Source organism: Haliotis rufescens, unplaced genomic scaffold (genome assembly GCF_023055435.1).
Source record: "Haliotis rufescens isolate VD_foot unplaced genomic scaffold, xgHalRufe1.0.p SCAF_1, whole genome shotgun sequence".
Lineage (NCBI taxonomy): Eukaryota > Metazoa > Mollusca > Gastropoda > Lepetellida > Haliotidae > Haliotis > Haliotis rufescens.
In genome coordinates, this window is record NW_025963779.1 from 70,329,157 (window position 1) to 70,352,505 (window position 23,349).

Here is a 23,349-nt window from a genome sequence, read left to right on the forward strand (position 1 = left end):
ATTTCATGTGACATTGACAATTGCGCATGCGCCGCAAGTACTCTGCCATATTACAGGAACACCTCACAAAATATTGGCAGATTTGTCTAAACACCTGTGGTAAATGAGAAGAAATACTGGATTAGATTTGTGGGGTCGATAGCAGATTGATATAAGTTGACACTGAACTGAAACAAAATGTCTGGCTTCGACAGCAACCCGTTTGCAGATCCTGAAGCGTCCAACCCCTTCTCAGTGAGCATTTTGTCATATTTTCATGATTTCAGAAACAGGAAGTGGGGGTGTACCAGCAAATTATGCTGCTTTCATATCAAATATGATAATCTGTTGCTTGTTTTTGTGTTTTTATTTGTGTAAAGGAAACTATGAATTGCTCCATCATTACTCTGTTGATTTCTTTTCACGACGAAATCCTGAATCCTGAAGCAGACTGAATTCATTTAAGTCTACATTTAACACATGACATGTCCTTTCAGATATGCTAAACGAAGTCAAACGTTGATCCTTAACATTGAGCAGTGCTTATTTACTTATCAGCATTTTGTCGTGGAATATTGTGTGTTATTACGGTCATGTCACAAAAGATAATATATTTGGAACACTAACATAAGTGACACTAGTGACAATTGGATCTTGATGGTCAAAAACAGTTGGAATCATTAGTCCAATTTCTTCTCTTCGTTTAAAGAATAGTCTAATATGTGTTGATGTTTTCAAGCTACAGGCAAGACTGTAGTTCACTGGGCGCACCTTATGCTTATAGAGCGTATTGGCTCCAATCGCTGGCTGTGGCTTTTGTTTTTCGTGTGCCTCTTTTATGAGTAAACACCCCTTCACTACTCCTTGGGTAGGGCACTCCTGTCAGTCAAACACCCCTTCCCAATCCTTAGGGTTAGGTGTGAGTTATGCTGTGGGTTAGCTATCTCATCTCTTTTATCAAATTATTCCAATGTAATTTGAGGCAAATCACTGCTGTTCTGAACTAGTTGCGAATTTTGCAGAGAAATATGGTTACCGTGCATGTGCATCAAGGTAAACAATCACTAGTTGTGGTAGTGTCTGTGATCTTGTGATATAGCTAATTGAATTAACTCATCATGCTCTTTGGCCTAGAATTCAAACCTCTGCCCGGTGCTAATCAAAATCTGAAAAAGTGTGCATGGTGAATAGTAGTACTTTCCAGGTATTGACAATGAACAAAGTTCCATATATGCCAGAATAAATAAGAATTACAAGTAAGGGTTTCCTGAGGGCTGGCTATCGATAGAGATTATAGAGATTGATAATCGCTGACTAAATATCGATCAATTATGGATAAATATCGGAGAAGTAACTTTAAGCAAATATGTGAGAGAGTCCCGAAAGAAACCAACATACTTCACACCAGTGGTGAGCAGTGACACATTTATACATAGATTGTGTTGTGGACATTTGCGATATGCTTTATTTCATCACAATAGTTTATGTAGGTTATTATCGATGACAATCGTATATTGATAATCGTTAATAGTTCTTCCCGTCAACAGTAATTCCGATTATCAATCTTTTTAGCTCAGCCCTAGTCACTGGGTGCCATCAAAATACATGGCATTTGTTTCACAAGTCATTCATATACAGGTATATACCATACTGACCTATGGCGACATACACACCATGTATTACGGCAGTTACAGACGTAATGTTACATTTGGTTAGGAGGTAGTTAATATGTCGTAAGTCATTATTTTGAGTTGGTTAAATGTTGTCCTTCCATTACTAGTGAATCTCTAGTGAGGTAATAAGTAGAGCTTGAGATTAAAATTATTTTATAAATATGGGTACAAACATGAAAAATGTTTAAAATAGTTGTTTCAAGGATGACTTTTTCTGTCAACGGAACTCTGCCAGGGTTAGACTAGGGTTTTCACTAGTCTACCATACAGTATCTGTCTTCCTAATTGTGAAAATTAGGCCCCAAGGTAATGTCAATAGTGCTTCATTAATTTTATGATTTTACTAATCTGGTACTAGTGAACTTCCTGTAATTTAGAATGCTGACTTTGATCTCAACAATACTAAGAGCTACATTAACAATTTGTTACATTAGAGTTGGAACATTATTGTTGTCTTTGTTTGATCCCAGTACTCTCAATGAAACTCTGAAATTAAGATGATATTTATAACTGATGTTGATTTATCGTGACCTGATAGTATTGATTCTATACTTGGTTGTCATTCTTCACATAACTGAAGACAGTTTTGTTCATCAATATCATTTTCACTTTGACACCAGACTACAGTAACATACACTATTGTGTTGTGTGTTGTCCATTAATTCTCATGTGACTTTGAACTATTGCATTTTGCAAGTAATAATTGATAATGACATGATCTTTGGTAATTAATTACAATATCATAAAATGGTTTACAATAATGAAAGTGGGTCTGTGCATCACTGGTGTATGTATCACATGTCAATGAGATTGCAAGATATCAAACTGAATGTATTGTGATAGGGAACAAGGCAAACATCAAGAACCTGGTAAAGTGACTCATTTACCATGTTTACAATGATACAGAATATTCAACCTGTTGTTTCCATTTGCAGAGGTAAACCTACCCGTGCTAACAGGTTTTCAGTTACCATAGTTACCGTGGCTAGTATCATCAAGACCTGTGACTACATTTTATACAACTGAAACCTCTTCACCATGTTCACTCTTATTGTTTGGTTAAAACAATCCTTTAGCATTGTTTAGTTTGTTTTCTAGGAAAACAAATTTGAAATAGATTCAGCATGTTCAGGAATACCAAGGTTGAAATAGGACTTACCCTGACGTGCGTGATGATCCATTGATGCAACAGACACTTCAGCGCGTTCAAGGCAACAGTTTGGATGCATTGCATTTTTGAGTGAATATGAACATCATAAACCCACACTTAACAAATCAAAATGCTTTTGATTAATTTTATGGGTTAGTGCACTGAATAAACAAAAAGAGGCAATTCAAATGTGAAGTTAAGTTGTGTGTACCACTGGATACTTATGTTGAGTAATGGTAAAAGCCCCTTGAAAGAGAGACAAGTTTGTTACTACATGTGACTGATTGAGTGTCACGGTGACTGATTGAGAATCGCTCGTGCTATCAGCCACTGGTTTGTCAGGTCAAGTGTTGATTATTGATCATGTTGATGGTGACAGGCCACTTTGTAATTTGATTAATCTTCCAAAATATAAGCAGCATACAATCACTAATAGCTAGTGTACAATCTTGACAGTAATATCAAGTGAAGTTACACAATCCAATTTGCTTCAGCATGTACAAGGTAATCCCGATTATTGTCCAAATTTTCGTATGAGATCAGCAATGGTGTCATGTTCCTGATGCCACATTACATGGTATATGTTTATTATCTGAGATTGTCAAAGTAATATTGTACATTGTTGTATTCCTTATTCAGAAAGTAATTGCATTTTTTTCATAATTCGCAGCTTTTTCATGTCAGTTTTGTTGTGAAGATAAATCCTGAAGTCAAACTCTGTGTAAATCAATGTGCATGGTGTGTGTTTTACCACAGCTATGGGCTCAGTAGGGGATGTAAATCAGCCCTAGTTTCTGTATAGTTTTGATTTCCTCCAGCATGTCAATGCAAGAGTGAATTGCACACATTTGGGTTAGTCATCCAGAAAGCTGCATATCTTTGTTAGTATATGGATTTCTCCTGTACTGCTACATGTTTATTCATTGTATTCATTAACACACATTGCACAGATCATGTGCATATGTGGCTTCATCAAGTCAGCTATGAATGTAATGTTTTCTGGAAAAACATTTGAAATTTGTTATGTAATTGTTAATTTGATATTTGATTAACATGATGTAAATACAAGTGAATATATTTTTGTGGGGTTAGTAAAATGATTTTGCTCTCTGTTAATATGATTAAGTTAACATGGTTATGACAAATATGTTGTATTACCATAAATAAAAAACCCAAACAATTTATGCCTTACTTTGTGCATCATGTTCATAGAACATATGTATATACGACAAAGCTTGACCAGTAACTTTGTATTGAAGTGTTTCATATTGCAAGGGTTGACTTAACCCATGAAAATATCATGATTCCTTTAGCACGTTTATGAGCTATTGGTCCCTTGGCCATCTCATTTACAGTTTTTGATTACTTGATGTTGACCTATACATGTTCAAAGAAATCTTAAGCTCTGGAAGTTTTTCAAGGTCTTTGACTTTCGATTATGAGAAACCTGAATTTCATCTATTAGCACAGTAAACATGGGAATGTATAAGGAAGTCAAACAGTTTAATATTGTAATTTCACACATAACCATGTAACTGATTCTTTGTTTGTAGGCTTTTTGACCCTTGTACTTTTGACAATTTAATTTTGTTAAAGAGACAAAAAATGTGAGTTTCTGTTTCCTGAAATTTAATCATGAACATGATTGAGATTGTGTTGATTCATAATCATGATACTGGTGGTAAACAACCATCACATTACCATATAAACATGATAAATACCAAGAATGGAACACTGACATGTTTTTTAATCAGTTGTGTTTTTTCAATCATTTCCTCTACCCCCATTGACTTTGATTCTCACAGTTGGAATGTGTATTGCTAGTTAAGTTTAATGGGCTCGAGTCTTTGTTAGACATTGCCTTGAATGTTATATGGGCAGCCCTGTGTCATCACACGAGGCAATTATACATTATGTTCCAATTCAACAAGGTGATAAATGACAGGCATCAACATAAAAATGATATTCACTGTGCGCAGCTGGTGAATATTGACTGTATGACAGTGTACCAGCTCTGAAGCTGACAGTGACTTGCTCAGATGCTCAACGGAGTGACAGTTGACATAGTGGTGAGTGACTTCTCAACTTGTCATTTATTAAGAGTAAGATCCTCAGTGTGGTAGGAACGTGCTACTTCACACTGCTTTGTTGGTGTTGGAGGAACAAAGTGTTGCAGGCTTCACAGGTCCTATTGGGATTTAGGTGTTGAAGTCATTCACTGTGATTCAGTGTTGGATATTGAGGACACATCATTAGTTAGGTCTGCAGCATGTGCAAGTAAGACAGTGATTAATAAACCTGAAATTGTCTTCTTCTTTTTTTTGTCATTTTCAGTAGATTCTGACTAGTTTCGATTTGGACTAATTTGCTAGGCATACTTGAATCAAAATGACAAAAAAATAACTTTTAGCCTATTGATATGCCAGCTTATGTGCCATTAATGTTGAGGAGAACCATTATCACCATGATTAGCTGTGCATGCTGTCGCCATGATTGTGCTGTATTATTTTGTAATATAACAATCACAACCTTTAACATCTCTAGTTGTCGAGATCTACTCAATCCAGTACAAGATATCCTTCAGGATGGACAGTATTCTGATCATGTTGGTTAGTGTCTGGTCAGTAAGATTTGACAGTTACACTTTAGATTCTCGATGTTGGTTCATGATGGCAACATTACCTGTACTATAGTGCAGGTACTGGTTATTGATGAGGACCTGGCTTCCAGAGGGCTAATTAATGTAGCACAGCTCAGTCTGCGGAAATCAATAGTGTGCTATAGAGTGAACATGGTGTAAGGTTGCTGCTGATTGCCAGCTATATGCTCCAGGCACAGTTGCAATGCAATGGCTGAGAGTTACTTAGTCTGACCAATCTTCTGGTAAACATGGTAAATGGAGGCACTACATGTTATTAACGTACATGGTGCTTCAGATTGCCAGGGGCCCTAAAAAAACAAGTGAGCATCCCGTTGCTGAACAATATAGATTCCCAGATCCATTTTTTCGTCAAAATGGCCCATGAATTTGGAAGGTAATGGATCACTTGGTCCATCAGGAGTCGATCAATCTGAAGGCCCGCAGAAGGTCTGCATATTGGAGGAAACTGCTTCATTGATCATTGATCATATTCAAGTAATCTGACCTAGTCCATGTAGTCAAGAGTGATATTCGTCATTGCTTTTTGTGGATGTCTATTGAGATAATATTTCCAAACATGTGACATGTCAGAGTCGTTTCTGCACATTCAATGTACTGTGTACTGCGCATGTCGGAAAAAGGATATGGAGATGAATTATCCTGATTCATATTCATTGCCTTAGTGGGAAAATAATGCATTCCTGTAAACACAGATGGCTACAGTTAAATCTTTGTTACAGTTGGGTCATTGAATTGCTGGGGTAGCCTAGTGGTTAAAGCTTCGCTCGTCACACCGAAGAACTGGGTTCAACTCCTATGGGTACAATGTGGGAAGCAAATTTCTGTTGTTCATTGCCGTGATATTACTGGAAATATTGCTAAAAGCAGCGTAAAACCATACTCACTCACTCACTCACTCACTCACTCACGAAAATATGTCTGGAATATTTTGAAGATATTGTCTCAGTGTTTTGTGATCTTTAACCATTGACCTTTTACAGTGTTGATTTATCATGTGCCCAGTGTGAATATTTCTTGAAGATCATGACAAAGATGAAGAAGTGGTGGATGTATCTTTACTGTTTATTCTCAACATTTGTCATGAGTGCTTGGATGAGAAACAATTGCGGCCAAAGTGTCATTGAACTCAACTCACACATGGAATGTATGTTGTGTTCCAGGACCCCTCTGTCCAGCAGGCTGCCGGGTCGGGACGAGGCGGTGGACAGAAAGCTGGAGGGCTCGATGACTACAACCCTTTCGCCGAGGGCAACCAGACCAGACCAGCATCAGGGGTAACTGAACATGCTAAATGTGTCTGCAGATCATGTCATATCCCGAGTCCAATGACCAAGAAAAATTAGCTCTTGTTTAATAAACATGATCTTGTTTGTATTTTGTTGAGAATTGCTGTAACTAAATTATTGTACACTTGAATATAATTTGTTCTGTATTTGCACACGAAACAAAAAAAGTAAAATAGCATGTAGGGCTATAGCTACAAAATATAGTTATGGACTTTGAGGTAATGTTCTGGAAAGGTAATCTTATGTGTATCCTTGTTTACTATTGTTTAAGTTACATTTGTTCTGTATTGAAACACAATTTGACCCCGTGAAGACCCACGGTAGACTAGGTCTTCAGCAACCCATGCTTGTCGTAAAAGGTGACCATGCTTACCGTAAGAGGCAACCAACGGGATCAGGTGGTCAGACTCGCTGACTTGGTTGAGGCATGTCCATATATCCCAATTGTGTGGATGGATGCTCCAGACTGGATTATTTACAGACCGCGGTCATGTAGCTGGAATATTGCTGAGTGTGGTGTTAAACAACAAACAAACTTAAACACAATTTAGTAGCCTTTCTGGTTGAGAATTGTCTGCATTGTTGACCTCAGTCAAGGGAGAGCTTTATGTATAAATAAATTGGTGCAATACAGTTTTTGTATGAGAACCAACTTTGCCCTTCAGTCTAATGCCTCCACCACCCCTCTGGTGCCACCTCCTCAACCCGCTCAAACTCAGCCAGCCATCATGACCCCTTCAGAGGAGCCCCCACCGCCCTACACACAATCTGCTGCCCAGAAGATAGACACAAGTGAACTTCAAAGGAGGCAAGAGGTAGGTCCACCGTTGTCATTACGACAGGTTCTGTTACACATGGTTCCTCCAATACACGTTCATCTTGACACACAGACAGTGACTCATGACTTCTGGAAATCAAATGAGCCCTATTACGTGTATTAACTTTTTGAAAACCATTGCCTCATGTTTGGATGAAAAGTAGAGCAGAAGTCTGCAATGCTGCGACACATTTCATGAAAAATAGTAAGGCCGGGGGATATAGAAATGGGTTCCGTCCGTGTGTGCGTGCGTGTGTGCGTCCAAAAATCGTTTCCGGAGCATAACTCAGAAACCGTTAAATATTTCTCTACGAAACTTTGCATGTCTATCAGACTCATACTGAACTGGTGCCTTTTGCTATTTAGGAGTTTTATAAATTTTTATTTTTTACGTTTCCATTGCAACAAGTTGGACTTAGGTTCTATAAGGGTGCTGTTCGTTTCCGGAGCGTAACTCAAAAATCGTTAAATAATTTCTTACAAAACTTTGCATGTTTACCAGACACATACTGAACTGGTGCCTTTTGCTATTTAGGAGTTTTATAAATTTTTATTTTTTACGTTTCCATTGCAACAAGTTGGACTTAGGTTCTATAAGGGTTCTGTTCGTTTCCGGAGCGTAACTAAAAAATCATTAAATACTTTACAAAACTTTGTATGTCTACTTGGCACATACTGAACTGGTGCCTTTTGCACCAGGAGTTTTATAAATTTTTATTTTTTACGTTTCCATTGCAACAAGTTTGACTTTTTGTGGCACCTGTTCGGGAGGAGTTACTTAGTGTTCAGTCAGATTCCAGCTGTTTGTTTAAAGAAGCATACACAAATTTTGTAATACTTAAAGGAACACTCAATTGGAATTAAAACATTTCTGTGCAATATGCCAAAAATATCCAGTTCATTTGAGAAAAATGATAGAAGAGTTGCTTTTATATTCAAAGAGATGTGGAGATTATGAAGTATAGAGTTTGAAATTAATTGGGCTTTGCCATGTTAGGAATATTGTGGAGGTTATTGACGTTCAGTGCCTTTTCTCTTTCAGGAATTAGAAAAGAAAGCTGCTGAGCTTCAGAGGAAAGAACAAGAAATGAAAAACATGCAATTCAAAGGTCAGTATTTTAGTTGTCAGTACATGGATAGAAATTAGCCTAGCCCGTGTTTGTTGTGTTATGCTAAAGGTTTCCCCAGGGTTAGTGATTTCAAACCATTTGAGGGGTTGTGTTGTATGTTATGACTTTTTAAGGGATTAAACTTTCCAGGTTAGCTTTTATCCCTGTAGGATTGTCAGTGGGGTATTCCTTTACAATTCCCAAAGTCATTTTGAAGAAGATTGAGTTCAGTTGTAAGAGAATGCTCAAAGAAAAAGACTTTCTTTTCATATAACAATATTTGCAATTTGGTTATAATTTTGATGTAGTTTGATTGTGTTTGCATGAACATTTTGTGTGTAACAACTTGTTTTTGTGTACCTTTTCAGACCGTCAGAACAACTGGCCTCCTCTGCCAAGCTGGTTCCCTCTCGGCCCTTGCTTCTACCAGGACTTCAGTGTAGATATTCCATTAGACTTTCAGAGGATTGTCAAGTTTGTCTATTACCTCTGGATGTGTAAGTAATGCTCTACCTTCACCTCACATGTCTGAATTTCATGAAATCTACGTGTCCTACAACCCATGCATCACTATTTTCCCTATCACAATGATAATTTTTATACTTATCCTGCATTACTCCTTAATGCATGTTACTGCTTGTTCTTGACACTGTTGCCCCTCAGTCTCAGTCTCTACCCAGAGCACCCTGACGACCAACACCACGTCTCTCTTATGGGCGGCGGCCACCACCATGATGCAAGGCGAGGCACTCTCCTTCCAGATGGCACCTATCCAGTCCACCGGACAGACCCCCCTTGGGCTATGGTTTTCAACAGGTGCCCCCGCCTACGTCCCAGTCGCCTATGATGGATGCTGCTCTCCTCCAGTACTTGCAGGCCTTACAAACAGACGCCATCTGCCTCAGCCTTGGCCCCAGTGCCTATACAGATGCCTCTACAAGCGTCACCCACAGTGCCTATACCTGCGTCTCTCCAAGTGCCTATGCAGAAGGCGCCTATCATACCGACGCCCGCGCCACCCCCAGCGCCTCTCTGAGGCGAGCCTCGTCGGACGCCTATATAGACGCCCTCTCTTCTACCGGTCGTCAATCTACCTCCCATTATTCCTTGGCCTCTGCTTCGCCCAGTACAGCCTCTCATTGGAGTGACAGTCGCTCGTCTCGCCGGACTCACTGATCTAGGAGCCTCTCTCCTGTCCGTAGATGCTGCAGCGGATACCGTTCTGACTCCTCGGAGGGTGACTTCATCCCATGCTATGATGACACTCCCACTGATGGCAAGTCCCACCTTCGGCTAGACCAGGTAGGAGACTTGAGCCAGTCACTATCTTCCCCTGGCCTTGAGATCAATACTAAGGATGCCATTATTTGGACCCTACCACTCTCCCACCGGATCCTTTGATGATCAAGGACATGATCTAGTCCCTTGACAAGGAGTTTAGCAAGCTCTCACTGACTCAGCTCCACGCTACAGATGGAGTGATTATCCAATCCACTCTCTCGAGGTTGCGGAACGCGCCCATGAGTTAGATGAGGATATCCATCACATGACCGGGTCCAACCGTCCCACTTCGATATGAATTTCCGACAACAAACTCACTTATGTGGAAACAGAGATTCATCGCTCTCTCAGGCCACGCTCACTTATGGTGTCGACCCCCACAGCCATTTTCCAGGACCTGTCAGAGGATAATCCACACCGGATAGACCACCTTACCTTCGTCTTATCCTACCTACAACGACAGGTTGAGCATATGCGCTCCACCTTGCGAGCTGCTGTGATCAAACTCTGACAGATTGACAGAACTCTGGCTAGGGTATCACAGTCAGCCTCCTTTTGATAAGTCGTCCCAGTCTGCCTCCTACCAACCCTCTGCACCCACAGGGGCGGGGCTTCCCCTCAACGTCTCGGGGTAGAGGCAAAAGCAAAGGCAAGTCCTCGGGCTCGTACCAGCCCCGCCGCAGCCACTCCAAGGGAGGGAGTGGCGACCGCAAGGACTCTCATTGATTTGCCAGACACGCACAACTGGGACCTCCCACCACCAACCATCCAAGTTGTCGACTCTCCAGGTGGGAGATCTTGGGAGACCCATACGTAACCAACATCATCCGGACGGGGTACAAGCTGATGCTTATAGACAATCCGCATCTCATGTCGTCCCCCATAGCGGTCGTCTACCCACCCTACTCAACATCTCATTGCTACTGGCCAAAGAGGCCATAGAGGTTGTACACACCCCAGCCTTAACACCGGGCTTCTACTCACCCATCTTCCCTGTCCCCAAGGACTCGGACAGACACAGGATGATTCACAACCTCCCCGCTTTCAACAAACGCTACCTGGCGTGTCCATCTTATTTCAAGATGACCACGCTGAGGCTGCTGCGATCCCGGATCCAGGCACACGATGTGCTTATCGGCCTGGACATGGGAGGACGCATATCTACATGTCCCAATCCATCCCGACAACCGAAAATTCCTCTGCTTCATCTTCATGGGAGTCCATTACCAATGGGCGGTCCTCCTGTTTGGAATTTCTTCGGCCCCGTGCCTTTTCACACGGCTTACCAAGCTGATAGCCTCGTAGCTCCATCTCCGGGACATTCACTTCAAAGCCTACATTGACGACTGTCTCCTGAATCATTGGGACATGGTCACTCTACTTCGTCACAGGGACTTAACCCCCCGGCTCCTATACCAGTTGGGTTGGAAGATCAACCTCAAGAAGTCAGAGTTGACACCCTCATTCCACCTTCAATTTATCGGGGGTCTTTTTCAGACGAACCTTGACCTCCTCTCTGTACCCAGGGACAGGTGGGAGCACATACAATCGTACTTGATCCAAGTGCTCCACCAGCCACGCACGCTGCTATTTGCTGATAACCACACAGCCGAGGATTGGCTGAGGGAAACAGTTCTGAGATGAAAGTCCACATCTGAAGATATGCTCTCCACTGATTCCGTCGGATAAAGATGCATTAAGGAGTAATGCAGGATAAGTAAAAAAATCTAGTAAAATCCTAGATATTTTTATATTTGTATACTTGTCCTGCATTATTGTGTCTAAAGAGCTGCCTCCCCATGATGCCTTCTGATGTTCTGGACTCCAGAGTATTGTGAGGATCCATGACGTCACTTCCCCTGGTCACGTGGGAGCTGTGTGATAGGGTTGGCCTCTCAGTTAGTTGAAACAACTTCTTCAAGCAAAGATCTTCACACAACTCTTTCCTCTGTCAAGAACAAGCAGTAATATGCATTAAAGAGTAATGCAGGAAAAGTATACAAATATAAAAAATATCTAGGGTTTTACTAGTTAAAAATAAATAGTTAACATTGATTTGATGCCATGCCATGCCATGCTCATGCTAGACACAATTATTTCAAATAAATACTGTTATTCATTTACTTTTCCAAACATTTTAATCTAAAATACACCTTGCTTGATCTGACACGTTCGTATACATTCAGAAAAGGTTTATAATTTCATATGAGACAACAGTCAGTGGTACCTAAGTTAAATTGCCAACACCTTAAACAATCTGCTAAAACTAGGACTTGGCGTACATGTTTGGCTCCGTCATTGTGTCGAGTAATCTGCAGGGTGGAAGGTACAGGTGCTTGTCAACATACCCGCAGTACTATGGCAATGGTGCTTTTGAGTACCAATGCAGATGGATATTGTATGATGGATGGATGCAACTTATAATGGATATTGTAATAATGGATAGTCACCCCTAAAGGACAATTACGTTGCTTAGGAAGTCATTTTGAGATCTATATCGGTCTTTGTAGGGGTCTTTGACTAGGAGACCGATGAAAAGGAGTTTCAGGCAAATAAGTATTGCATTTCGTCAACCTTTGGACTGCCTACATATATCTTGGTGGATACGTTTGATATAATCATGACAATAGGCCCTGCAGGAGATTTTAATGAATAAATGGTTCATATTACCGTGATGCTGTGTGCATAGAAAGGTTTCACACTTATTCTATTTGTGAACTACAGCATGTTCTTTGTAAAGTAAAATGTTAATTTATCAAATTACTATGACTAGGTCAGATAGTGACACTTTTCACTTGATGCTAATTATGCCATTGCAGGTTCAGTGATTTCTGAAATGGCTAAGTAACAAGTTTCAATCTTATTTCAAAATGTCAAGCAGACATTTCACTGGACTACATCTCGTCTGCTTTTACTTCCAGTCCATGTATTTGTGTTGTTCCTGAATGTGCTGGCAAGTCTGGCTTACTTCATCGTGGACTCAAATGGAGGCACTACGTTTGGCCTGGCCATTTTGTGGTTCATTGTCTTTTCCCCCTGTTCTTTCATCTGTTGGTACAGACCACTCTACAAAGCTTTCAGGTAGGTGGAGCACCATCAGTGTTCAGTGATACATGAAAAGGTTTTCGCCCAACTGTGCAGAGTTGCATCGCTTGGGCTTTCCAGCAACCTAGGATAGTGGGTTAGAAACCTAGGTTTGTCAGCACCATACCATGCTCGTGGGGTTTACCAAAGTGGTCAATATTAAAGACCTCATCACTTTGGGCTTTCCTCTCAAGCTGACACCATGGTATAACTGAAATACTGTTATAAATGGTGTTTAACCACACTCACATGATTCTTCTTAAATGCATAGTACCATATTTACACATTTCCATGAGGGCTGTTATTAGAAACATTATTGACCATTCAACAGGTTTTTAGCGAATAGATATTGATAAATTTAAATTAAAGACGGCTTCATGTTCAGAAGAAATTGTAGATTTTGCATCTCTGTTCACTCTGGTGACATGTCAGACAGCTGAATATAGAATGGAATGGTTGACCAAGAGGGGTTAGTGTGTGAGAGATTGACTACAACTACACCCAATCACTCAGACATAAGGCTGTGCACACAGACCCATTTAGCTATTACAACAAGTGAGGTGGGAGACTCATATTGTCTTGTATACATATCATTTTGATTTATCTGTTCTGGTACTAATACTGGTTATAATAATGTCTATTTTCTTCTGTTTCAGGAGTGACAGCTCATTCAATTTCTTTGTATTTTTTTTTGTATTTTTCTTCCAATTCTGTGTGTATGTCATTCAGTGCTTGGGCATCACGAACTTCACAGTGTAAGTAATATATCTGTAAATTGAATGTCTTTTGGGTTTTACTGGTCATGGACTAGATAGAGCTTAGAGAAACATGCTCATATTTCTGGTTTCTGTAAGATATCTTGTAGTTTTACTGTTGAAAATTTCATTTAGTGGACATTATATATGCGAACACAAGTAACCATGGAAACATGTTAACTAAAATTATTCTAAGGTTAGTTTCCAGACAACTTTGAGATAGATGATCAGGGGGTTAGAGGTCATTTTTATCATAATTGTGGTGACTGAGTAAAAAGTAAATAGGTCACATGTACAACCTTGCATGACGATGGCTATGACTGGTACACATTGAGCACAGGCCAGAATTTATATCTGGTTTTGTTTTGATTAGCTAATTGTATGATTATGAAGAATTACTGTAAACCTTATTCACAAGAGATTAGGATGAGTGTTTTGGACAAAAAAACAGATTAATTGAATGGTTAGTATCCATATTTGACTACTTTGTTTATCAGTTTGAATTTTATTCATGTTGCATGTAAAGGAATTACAAAATGTTAAGAGTGTTGGGGGGGAGGAGGGGCATGGGTTACCCAGTCTTCTAGGGCGCCGCAATTTGCTGTGCAGAGTTGCGTCCCTTGGTCACATCAGAAACATATGATTGTGGCTTTGATTTCTGGTTCGCCCTGATTATATTTCTTGGTTCGTCAGCACCACACTCGTAGTTGTGGGTTTCACCAAAGTGGTAAATCTTTGAGGCCTGCATCACTTTGGGCTTTCCTCCCACATTAAGCTGACACGCTGTGATATAGCTGGAAATACTGTTCAAAGCAGCACTAAACCCAACTCACTCACTCACTAAAGTTGACTGTGTATTTCAGTGGCATCATCACAGGTCTCTCGACAGTCCGCAACAGTATTGCTGCGGGTCTCATCATGATATTTATTGGCATCTTTTTTGGCCTGTTGGCCATTATAAGCTTTGCCACCCTTGTAAAGGTAGAGTTGGGAAGACCTTCCATTGGTTGTGGGCAACATGTATGGTTGCTACGCAAGGAATGTTGGTCAGGGGTAATGGGCCTAGAAACGGGATGTGAGACGGAACTCTGTACATGTGCTTTTATCCACCTACTTATTCATTGGCAGATTATGTATGGTTAATCATTTGGTCTTTTTTATAAGTAAAGCTAAGATTTTTATTCCATCTTAATACTGTCTCAGTTTCCAGTTTCTAAGTGCCATTCTCAAGTCTGACATTCAGATTGACTTGCAATTACTCAAGAATATCCAGAAAGTGCTTGTGGAGTATTACATTTTTGCTTCAATGGACAGTAAAAAAAATGTAAATAACATGTCAGTAATGTTTTTTGTTAATAAAAGGAAGTTGTGATAATTTGATCTCATGTAAATTCCCACCCAGTCTGGCTATACTTGAGTAAGTGCATGAAAGCAACTAGAATTAACCCAGCATGTTGACATTGTCTGTGGTTATTGTCTTGATGGTACTCAGTTGATTCCTAGCTAGCTATTCTGTTGCAATAGTTGTTTTTTTCTTGTAGAGGGTGGATTAACGGCCTTGGCATTATAGGCAAGAGTCCAGGGGCGGCAGCTGTCATGCTTATTGTAGCCTTCTTTTTTTCCCTCAAAGCTGTTGCCTGCATGGTTATGCTCATCAGGGTAGGTACAGGCCTTGACGCTACAGCTGGTTATGTGGACACCACACATGATCGCTCATATTCATACAATTGCTGTTGGGGTCTATGTCGGCAAAGGTGCTACAGAAATGTACCCCAGGTTTTGCTGTTTACACAAGTGTACCCCAGTTACTTTTCTGTACACACAAATGTACCCTACTTGATAGCATGTACAACACTGGAGTCAGGATAAGTATATTTTCAGTATGTTTCAAGATGCATAGAAACTGGTTTCAATTTGCAGAAACATTATGTCTATGCTGTGAGTTCACTGTTGATCTTTAATCCCCTACCAACCATGATTCATGTTTGCGGAACTGCCTCTGGGTCTGGTGTCTACCCGGAGAACAGAAAACCATTGGTTGCGAACTTCGCGCTGTCATACCAAAATACATTAAAAAATAGTACTTGTTGTTACCTAGTTTGGCACTCAGCATTAAGCATGTTAAGGTGATAAAATAAGGACTAGTCGGCTCTGAGTCTGTATACTGTGTCAAGAGTTTTGTATACATGTGGCATGCTATGTCAGTGGGCTAGCACTATAAAACCAGCATTAGTCCAGGCTTGTACACACAGACAGACATGGACACGCACAGAGGCAGACACGCTAGGAATCTTGGAGTGCAATAATTTTGGAACTTGACCTTAAACCTCATTTCAGTTTTCCAGGGATTGTGTTGGTGCATGGTGAATAATAGACTCCCCCTGACTTAGCACTGTTAATATTGCCGCACTAGGTACATTTCTAGTTTGGACAGGGTACATTTGTGTGTAAGGTAGCTGGGGTACAGTTCTGAAGCACCTGTGCCACAAGGATTCATTGATATACCCATGTGCCAGAATAAGACTAACAATTGAAATGTAAGGAAATGAAGATAATTTTTTTACCTTTTCCTTTAAGGTATCCCTAAAGAAATGCAAATCACAGATGTGGTACTTTTAAAAAGATAACTTCGCTACATTCTGTCAATATCATTATCAATGAATTGTTTGATAGGCATCACTTAGAAGTTGACGGATGACAAAGTAGAGACAATTTATAGATAACTTCTATATATACTGTAAAGGCGACGTTTAGGTATAGATCCTGATACGGTTGTCAAGCTTGACAACAGTATCATAATCTATACCGCAACGTTGCCTTTACAGTAATTAAAGAAGTTGTAATCCATAAATTGTCTCTACTTTGTCATTAGCAATAGCTGGTATTTGCACAAGTACTTGTATGAATCCATATTCTGGAGTTGTTCGTGGTTCTAGAGACAGTTTTGGTGATTGATTTTCACTGTTTTTGGTATGAGGGTGATTTGAATATTTACTTTTGATTTAGAATTGGGGGTCTAAATTAGTTTGAGTAGTTGAACGTCTCTAAACATGCAAGTAGTCATTGAGGAGCATACTTAATTTGTATTTATCGATCCTGTCTGAAGAATGATATCGATTGACTAGAAACAGGGAGACTGGGGACTAATTGTGGACTTGACAAGGACTTGCCCTTGTAGATGCATGTTAATTAACAGCATGCTAGCTGAATAGATAGTTATTTACTGAGAAACTACCTACTGTATGAGTAGAGTCAGGCATGCTTGATGTCGATGTTGTAGTGTTAGTATCACATGTCAAAGTAGTTCTGCATGTGTGTAACATATAGTAATGTTAGACTGTTTAGAGTACATGCACATATTATTTTGAATGTAAACATTTCACTGGAACTCAGATACTGATAATACATATTCTGAATTATTGAAGAGAATCGGTGACTTACAACAAACAGAACATCTTGTATCACTATTATTGGTGCCGAGTAATTTGAAAACTGATGAGAAAGAGGATTCGTTTTTTTAGAAGATAGCTGTTGGTATTCTCGGTCTACTCCTTCACCGATTGTGTTGTGGTTATTGTACGCTATAGAGGTATTGGTAGTGTTCCTACACCCATTGAATGTTGATGTTGTTGATGCTTACAAGTGAAATGCAAACACAAGTTCTTTTTCATGTTCCCTTTTAACACTATTTTTTACAATCATTTTCTTAAACTTACTAAACACGTTCATCCTTTTACCATTTCATGTTACAGGTTTGTGAACATCTGATGCATAATCTCTTGTCACAAACTAAGGTTAAAAATAGTTGTATCCTGTCATGTGATCGTCACATGACAGGATGTTGTCATTCTAAGCTTGTGTAAAGATGTAGGCAATATCTATTTTGTTAATAAAGGTGACAAAGTTTTCCTACTTTGTTGTTAAGACAAATATATTCCTATATATGCTATCAGCTTGAGTATCTTCACATTGGTAATGATCTTGTGTTGTTCATGTTGTAAAATAATAATTGACTAAACTTAAGAATGAGAGAGGTTTGGGGCAAACTTTTCAGGCAGTGGAAAGTTTACTTCTGCTGTTATCTCAAAGCTGAAAATTCCCATTACTGTTAAAAACATACAATTTGAGGAATTCAGTGTGGAAATATGCTTTCAAATGACTCCTTTTGGTATTTTCAGGTACATAGGATCTATCGAAGCACTGGAGCCAGTTTCCAGAAGGCCCAGCAGGAATTTGCGACAGGCGTCATGCGCAATGAAGCTGTACAGAACGTTGCCGCAAATGCCGCTTCTGGGGCTGCTCGGGGTGCTGCTCAGCAATATGGGTCTGGAAACCGATATTGAGGATTGCAGCACTATGGAATATGCTCGCCCTACATCAGGAATGTGCAGTGGGAATTCTGTTTCACGGGTGAGACAGATATCCCTATACCTTGGATGGAGAATGTGAGAGTTCACACTATGGATCAATGTAATGGATTTTGTCAATCTTCTAATAGGACAGCTTCCCAAACGGTTGATGTTATTTGTTATTTTTTAATGTATTCCCCATCACCTAAAACAGTGTAGAACTCCACATGAGGGGAAATGACGGAACTGTGGATATCTCAGTAAAGAAGATTTGTTTTTAGAATCACCTACAATTCAGTATAGTCCCATGCTGTATCTTCTCATAGGACAAGTTGGCTAAGCTTACATTGATATGATTCATGTCCACATTGTATTGGGTTAATCATACTTTAGGTGCTTGCAATATACTTACACACCCTGTTGCTATCAGGGTTTGAGAGATATATCAATCATACAGGGACCATTCCAAGAGGTATCAAATCAGCTAATGTTGATGCCTGTGTTTCTGCTACCATTTTCATAAAGCCCTTGGATCATTCATTCAGTGCTGTGTAGAATTGATAGCCCCTTTTGGTAGAAATAACTGTAAAGAATTAATATAAATGGTAAAAATATGTCACATAGTTCAGGTAGTTACATAGAGAAAAATAAAGAGCATGCCTTCTTTTTATTTTGAATTTTTTCATAGACTTCTGTCTAGTCCATTCATGTATGATGAAGGGTTTTCATTACTGGCAAACGTTTGATCAAACTTTATCCTTTTATCAATATTTATTATCACATTAACAGAATTACACTTGTGACATGCACTGTTGTCACATCCGTGCATCATGCATGTATGCATTTACCTTACTCAATGCACCTGATTATATCAGCATATGGCTTATGGAAGACAATAAGTATTATTGATTGATATATAATCATGACCAGTCTTTTCTGTCTGTCAGAGATTATGAGAATTATTAATCTGATAAGAACACAAACAAAATTTCTTCATACTGACAGTTTGATGTTTATTAGATTGTTGCTTTAAATTCCGAACATTTTGCATTTAGGATCAGCTTGATATGTCACATTGGGCAGGAACTGTTATAACAGCATCAGTTTCCTTCAAACTCTCTATAATACGATTCTGTGAAAGTTTTATGTTATTGTTAGTTACATTTCTTCATTTCCATCATTGTAGATAGCACAATGTTTGACTTCAATGCATTATTTATTGTTTTTGATAGACAAACTATATTTTGTTTTGGTGTGTACCCTGTATTGGCTAACTTCTTAAAATGGTGACAGATAGCGATGGTTGCAGAAGATGCTGTACTGTTGATGTTATTGAACCTATTGCAATATATGGGTGTGATGGAGAGTGAAACATTGGTACGAATCAAGTAATTGTGCAAGTACATATGAAAAGAGGAGCATTGTATATCTCTTGCCTATGTGTAAATTTTATCAAATATTTCAAGATAAATATTCTGTGGGAATGAACATGTTGTACTGTGCAAATGGACGTTGTCAACCACCAGGTGTAATTATTTGTCAGCATATGTTAAGAGGGCTAGCTTGTAGTGGTGTCATCATTGTTAAACTGCTAAATCACTATTTGTAGTCCTTGCACAAGTAGGAAGTGATGGTTGTTACTGGCTCTGTCACACCAGCATGTTATTACAGGCCTTGACAGATCAGGTAAAGATCCAATGGAACACAATTAGTGGAATGTGTTTGATGTAAATATACACTACCAACATTTAATACTGATCATTCTAACACTACAGCTGTGTCATAGACAAGTTTTCAATTTGACACTTTGATGGAATAAAATAAATACCCATATTCCGATACCTGTTTGACATGTGTAAGGAAACTTTATAGCAGTCAAATGATATCTGTAAGAATTCTTTTTATCTGTGTATGCTGGTAATTTATTGATTGATTCTTGCTGATTGTATAAATTAATAGTTGGGTAGTGGTATTAAATACTTGAAGGCCTGTGGCTTTGACACAGTAGATAGTGTAGAATAGTACTAAGCTGGTTGTAACGATCAAGATACTATCCAATTTTGACCTTGCAGTTGATCACCATGTAGAAAGTCTCTTTGAGGCGTTTGGGGTACTGAAATAAGTGGGCTCACCCAGTGTTTATTGTATATAGACATTCTTACCGTGTTACTTGTTGTTATGATTATCTTCATTCACAAGCTTTTCAAAGTGTGGTACAAGTTAGTGAGTACTTAAGGGTAGACATGCTTGTCGGTTTGCACGTCATTTGATCAATGAGGGAGTTGGCCATGGTCATGCTCTTGATGTTCATTGGCATCCTTTTAAGGAAAAATAGAAACATTAATTCATGAACATATGCACTTCCACATCCGAATAAGATAGACTAAAATGTAGTTTGAAAAAGATCCATGAAAGACTATGGTATGTGTGATATTAGCTTCCAATAATGAACTAGTTTTTAAACATTAAGAATAAACAGATGATTGTTTTTTACAGTACAAATTGAATTTATTTAAAAGTCTGGTCTGAAGCTATTGTTGGCATAATGGTTTGAAACCAACATTGAAAATGAGAATGTGTTCAAGTTCTGTGGTTTGGCCAGCATTGTTGTGTCAAAGCTGTACAAATGCTGCTCCTCTGTGTCTATCATCATCCTCATGTTCGTTACCCTTGGTTCAAATCCTTAGATTCTGTCTGAAATTATTCTCCTCTGCTTGTTGTTGGGTGCATGTACAAAATGTGTCCTGTAAAATATTCAGAATTGGTGAAATTTCTTTTGTGAAAAAGTGAAATATTATGTCAATAAATGAATAATGTGAGACTTCTTCTTGTTATATGTTTAGAGCAGAGGCTTAGTTTCTAATTTATTACCTGGAATAAGCTTTGTCAGTCTGTCTGTAGTATTCATTTGTTCATCTGATTGGTTTCGAGATCATGACTGAAATCATTCATGTCATTTGACCGCCTCCGTGGTCTAGTGGTAGAGTGTCCGCCCGGGGAGGTTCAATCCCGGGCCGCGTCATACCAAAAGACGTAAAAAGATAGTACTTGTTGTTACCCTGTCTGGCGCTTGGCATTAAGGGGCTAAAACAAGGACTGACCGGTTTGGAGTCTGTATACTGTATCTGAGTGGGGTATTCATGTTAAACTGCGGCATGGTATCTCAGAGCTATAAATACACACACACACACACACACACACACACACACACACAGAGCTATATAAGTGCAATAATCTTGGATGCAATGTTAAATCCCATTTCACCTCAGCTAAAGTCATACTCAATGTATACTTTTTCCTTGAGGTGGATGGCGCCCTGCTTTTAAAGGGTTTTAGTCAAGATTAGTCAAAGCTCAAGGTCATCATTCTGGTGTGTGTTATGTCATTGACAGTTTCTGAGGCATGGTTACCTCTGCAGATATGTTCCTTCATATTTTCTTTCTTAGCCATTCCTACTACATTGATGTCAAAGGTCAAGGTCACCTATGACATTGTGAAAAGTAAATGTATCATATTGTCAATTAAGATTATGAGCAGAATATCCTACAATGGACAAGACCAAGATAACTGGATTGCCACATGTCACAAAACGGTTGTGATTAAACTTTCCTCAAAAATGTATTATTGCATTTTATTGATTAATCGTCAAACTTGGTACATGTCATGTAACAATGTCATGTCAAAAGACCTATAATATTAAAAATACATACTTGATTTACTTGAGACGGTAAATGAAACCTTTGCGTTTGCATATGGGTATTGTATACTATCCACTATCTGTAGTAAACTGAACAAGACCATAAAGTCATCAATATCCCCCCGCCTTTTCAGATGTGCATAAATCAAACATTGTACATGTCATATACCTCATTATACGAAAAATGGTTTGTGAGTGCAACTGACATGATCACCAAACTGCTAAATGAAACCCTCCTTGGAACCTTGGTTCAAATTGTTAACGCAAAAACTAAAAAAAACCACCACCTCAATAGCAAAACACACAAATTCAGCATTTTATACAAGAAAAGGGAAACATGTTATACGTTTTGTTCTGGAAGCGATCCCTACCCTAAAGTGAAGTCCAGTCTTTTGCCCTGTAAACGCGTTTTTAAAAAATCCTGACAAGCACACAGCATAAGTTTAGTTGTGTGCCCGATGTGTATTGGGTGTTGTATGAAGAAATGTTGAATGGTTTATGAGTTATGCCCCAGAAACAAAATGTGACGAACAGACCACATTGTCCTCTGCAAAACTTTATTTGGGCGAGGCACAATAATAACTAACCATTAAAGTAAATGTACATGTACACTTATGTATTTTAGTAGGAGAGCTGGTCAAAATGTTCTCAGCCTAACAAACAAAACCAACAATTGCAAAAGTGTTTTTAATTATATTGTTCAACAATATCTCCCTGCTTTTCAATACACTTTTCATATCAGTAGTGAAGCTTTTCAATTCAAGTCATGAAGACGTTTTCTGGAGCCCCCCTGCCTGGAAAACCGATGGCAGCTTTGAGGTTATCGTTGTCGTCACAGCGCTTTCCACTAAGGTGTTTTAGTTTAGGAAACAGGTGGAAATGACTTGGTGCTAGGTCTGGCGAGTATGGAGGGTGAGGAAGCTCTTCGAACCCACATTTGCTATTCTGTGAAACGAGGCATTGTCATGAAGTAGTAGAACTCAGTCAGCACTCCTCGCCACTCTTCTTTGATAGAATCTCTCAGGCGATGAAGCAAATCAGCACAGTAGGCACCGGTAATGGTCTTTTAACTTTCTAAGTAATCAACAACGATTACACCCTTGAATCTTAGAATACAGTAGCAATAACTTTCTTCACTGATCTTGAAGACTTGAATGGTACCATTCCATAGATTGACGTTTTGACTCGTGATCATAGTGGTAGACCCATGTTTCATCACCCGTTACTAATCTCTATTTGAATTCCTCAATTAACTCTAAATGTTCTCTGACAATGTCAGTTCTTTTTTCCTTAAGATCAGAATTTAGAAACTTTGGCACCCAACGAGCAGATATCTTATTCATCTGAAAATGTTTAGAATAATAGTTTCAGTGAATTCATGGCATAGACATGTGTCTTCCTCAAGTTCAGCAATGGTAATACGTCTATCTAACAGTTTTAGTTTTTCTATCTCCTTGATTGAATCTTCAATGATTGAAGTTGAGGGACAAACCATTCTCTAAAGTAA

General features: G+C 39.1%; 1 protein-coding gene across 2 annotated transcripts; it reads left to right on the top strand.

Annotated features, from left to right (window-relative positions):
- Positions 1-20,964, top strand: LOC124119488 (secretory carrier-associated membrane protein 1-like). 2 transcript variants are annotated; one of them, XM_046482008.2, is made up of 9 exons: positions 1-234; positions 6,625-6,738; positions 7,416-7,565; positions 8,610-8,676; positions 9,045-9,173; positions 12,879-13,038; positions 13,698-13,796; positions 14,660-14,777; positions 17,975-20,964. In XM_046482008.2, the coding sequence occupies exons 1-9, from the start codon at positions 178-180 to the stop codon at positions 18,137-18,139; spliced, it is 1,059 nt and encodes a 352-aa protein (XP_046337964.1). In that variant the 5' UTR covers positions 1-177; the 3' UTR covers positions 18,140-20,964. The 2 variants fall into 2 exon arrangements, with proteins under 2 accessions (XP_046337964.1, XP_046337963.1); XM_046482007.2 differs by lacking the exon at positions 14,660-14,777 and adding an exon at positions 15,338-15,455 and having other exon boundaries at positions 4-234.
- Positions 20,965-23,349: the final 2,385 nt, after the last annotated feature.

What these genes read in the sequence shown, in the direction of transcription:
- LOC124119488 (XM_046482008.2), top strand. Translation starts at nt 178, where the DNA reads ATGTCTGGCTTCGACAGCAACCCGTTTGCAGATCCTGAAGCGTCCAAC. An exon ending in AAGCGTCCAACCCCTTCTCA is followed by an intron (nt 235 to 6,624) that starts GTGAGCATTTTG and finishes GTTGTGTTCCAG; the next exon opens with GACCCCTCTGTCCAGCAGGC. An exon ending in AACTTCAAAGGAGGCAAGAG is followed by an intron (nt 7,566 to 8,609) that starts GTAGGTCCACCG and finishes TTTCTCTTTCAG; the next exon opens with GAATTAGAAAAGAAAGCTGC.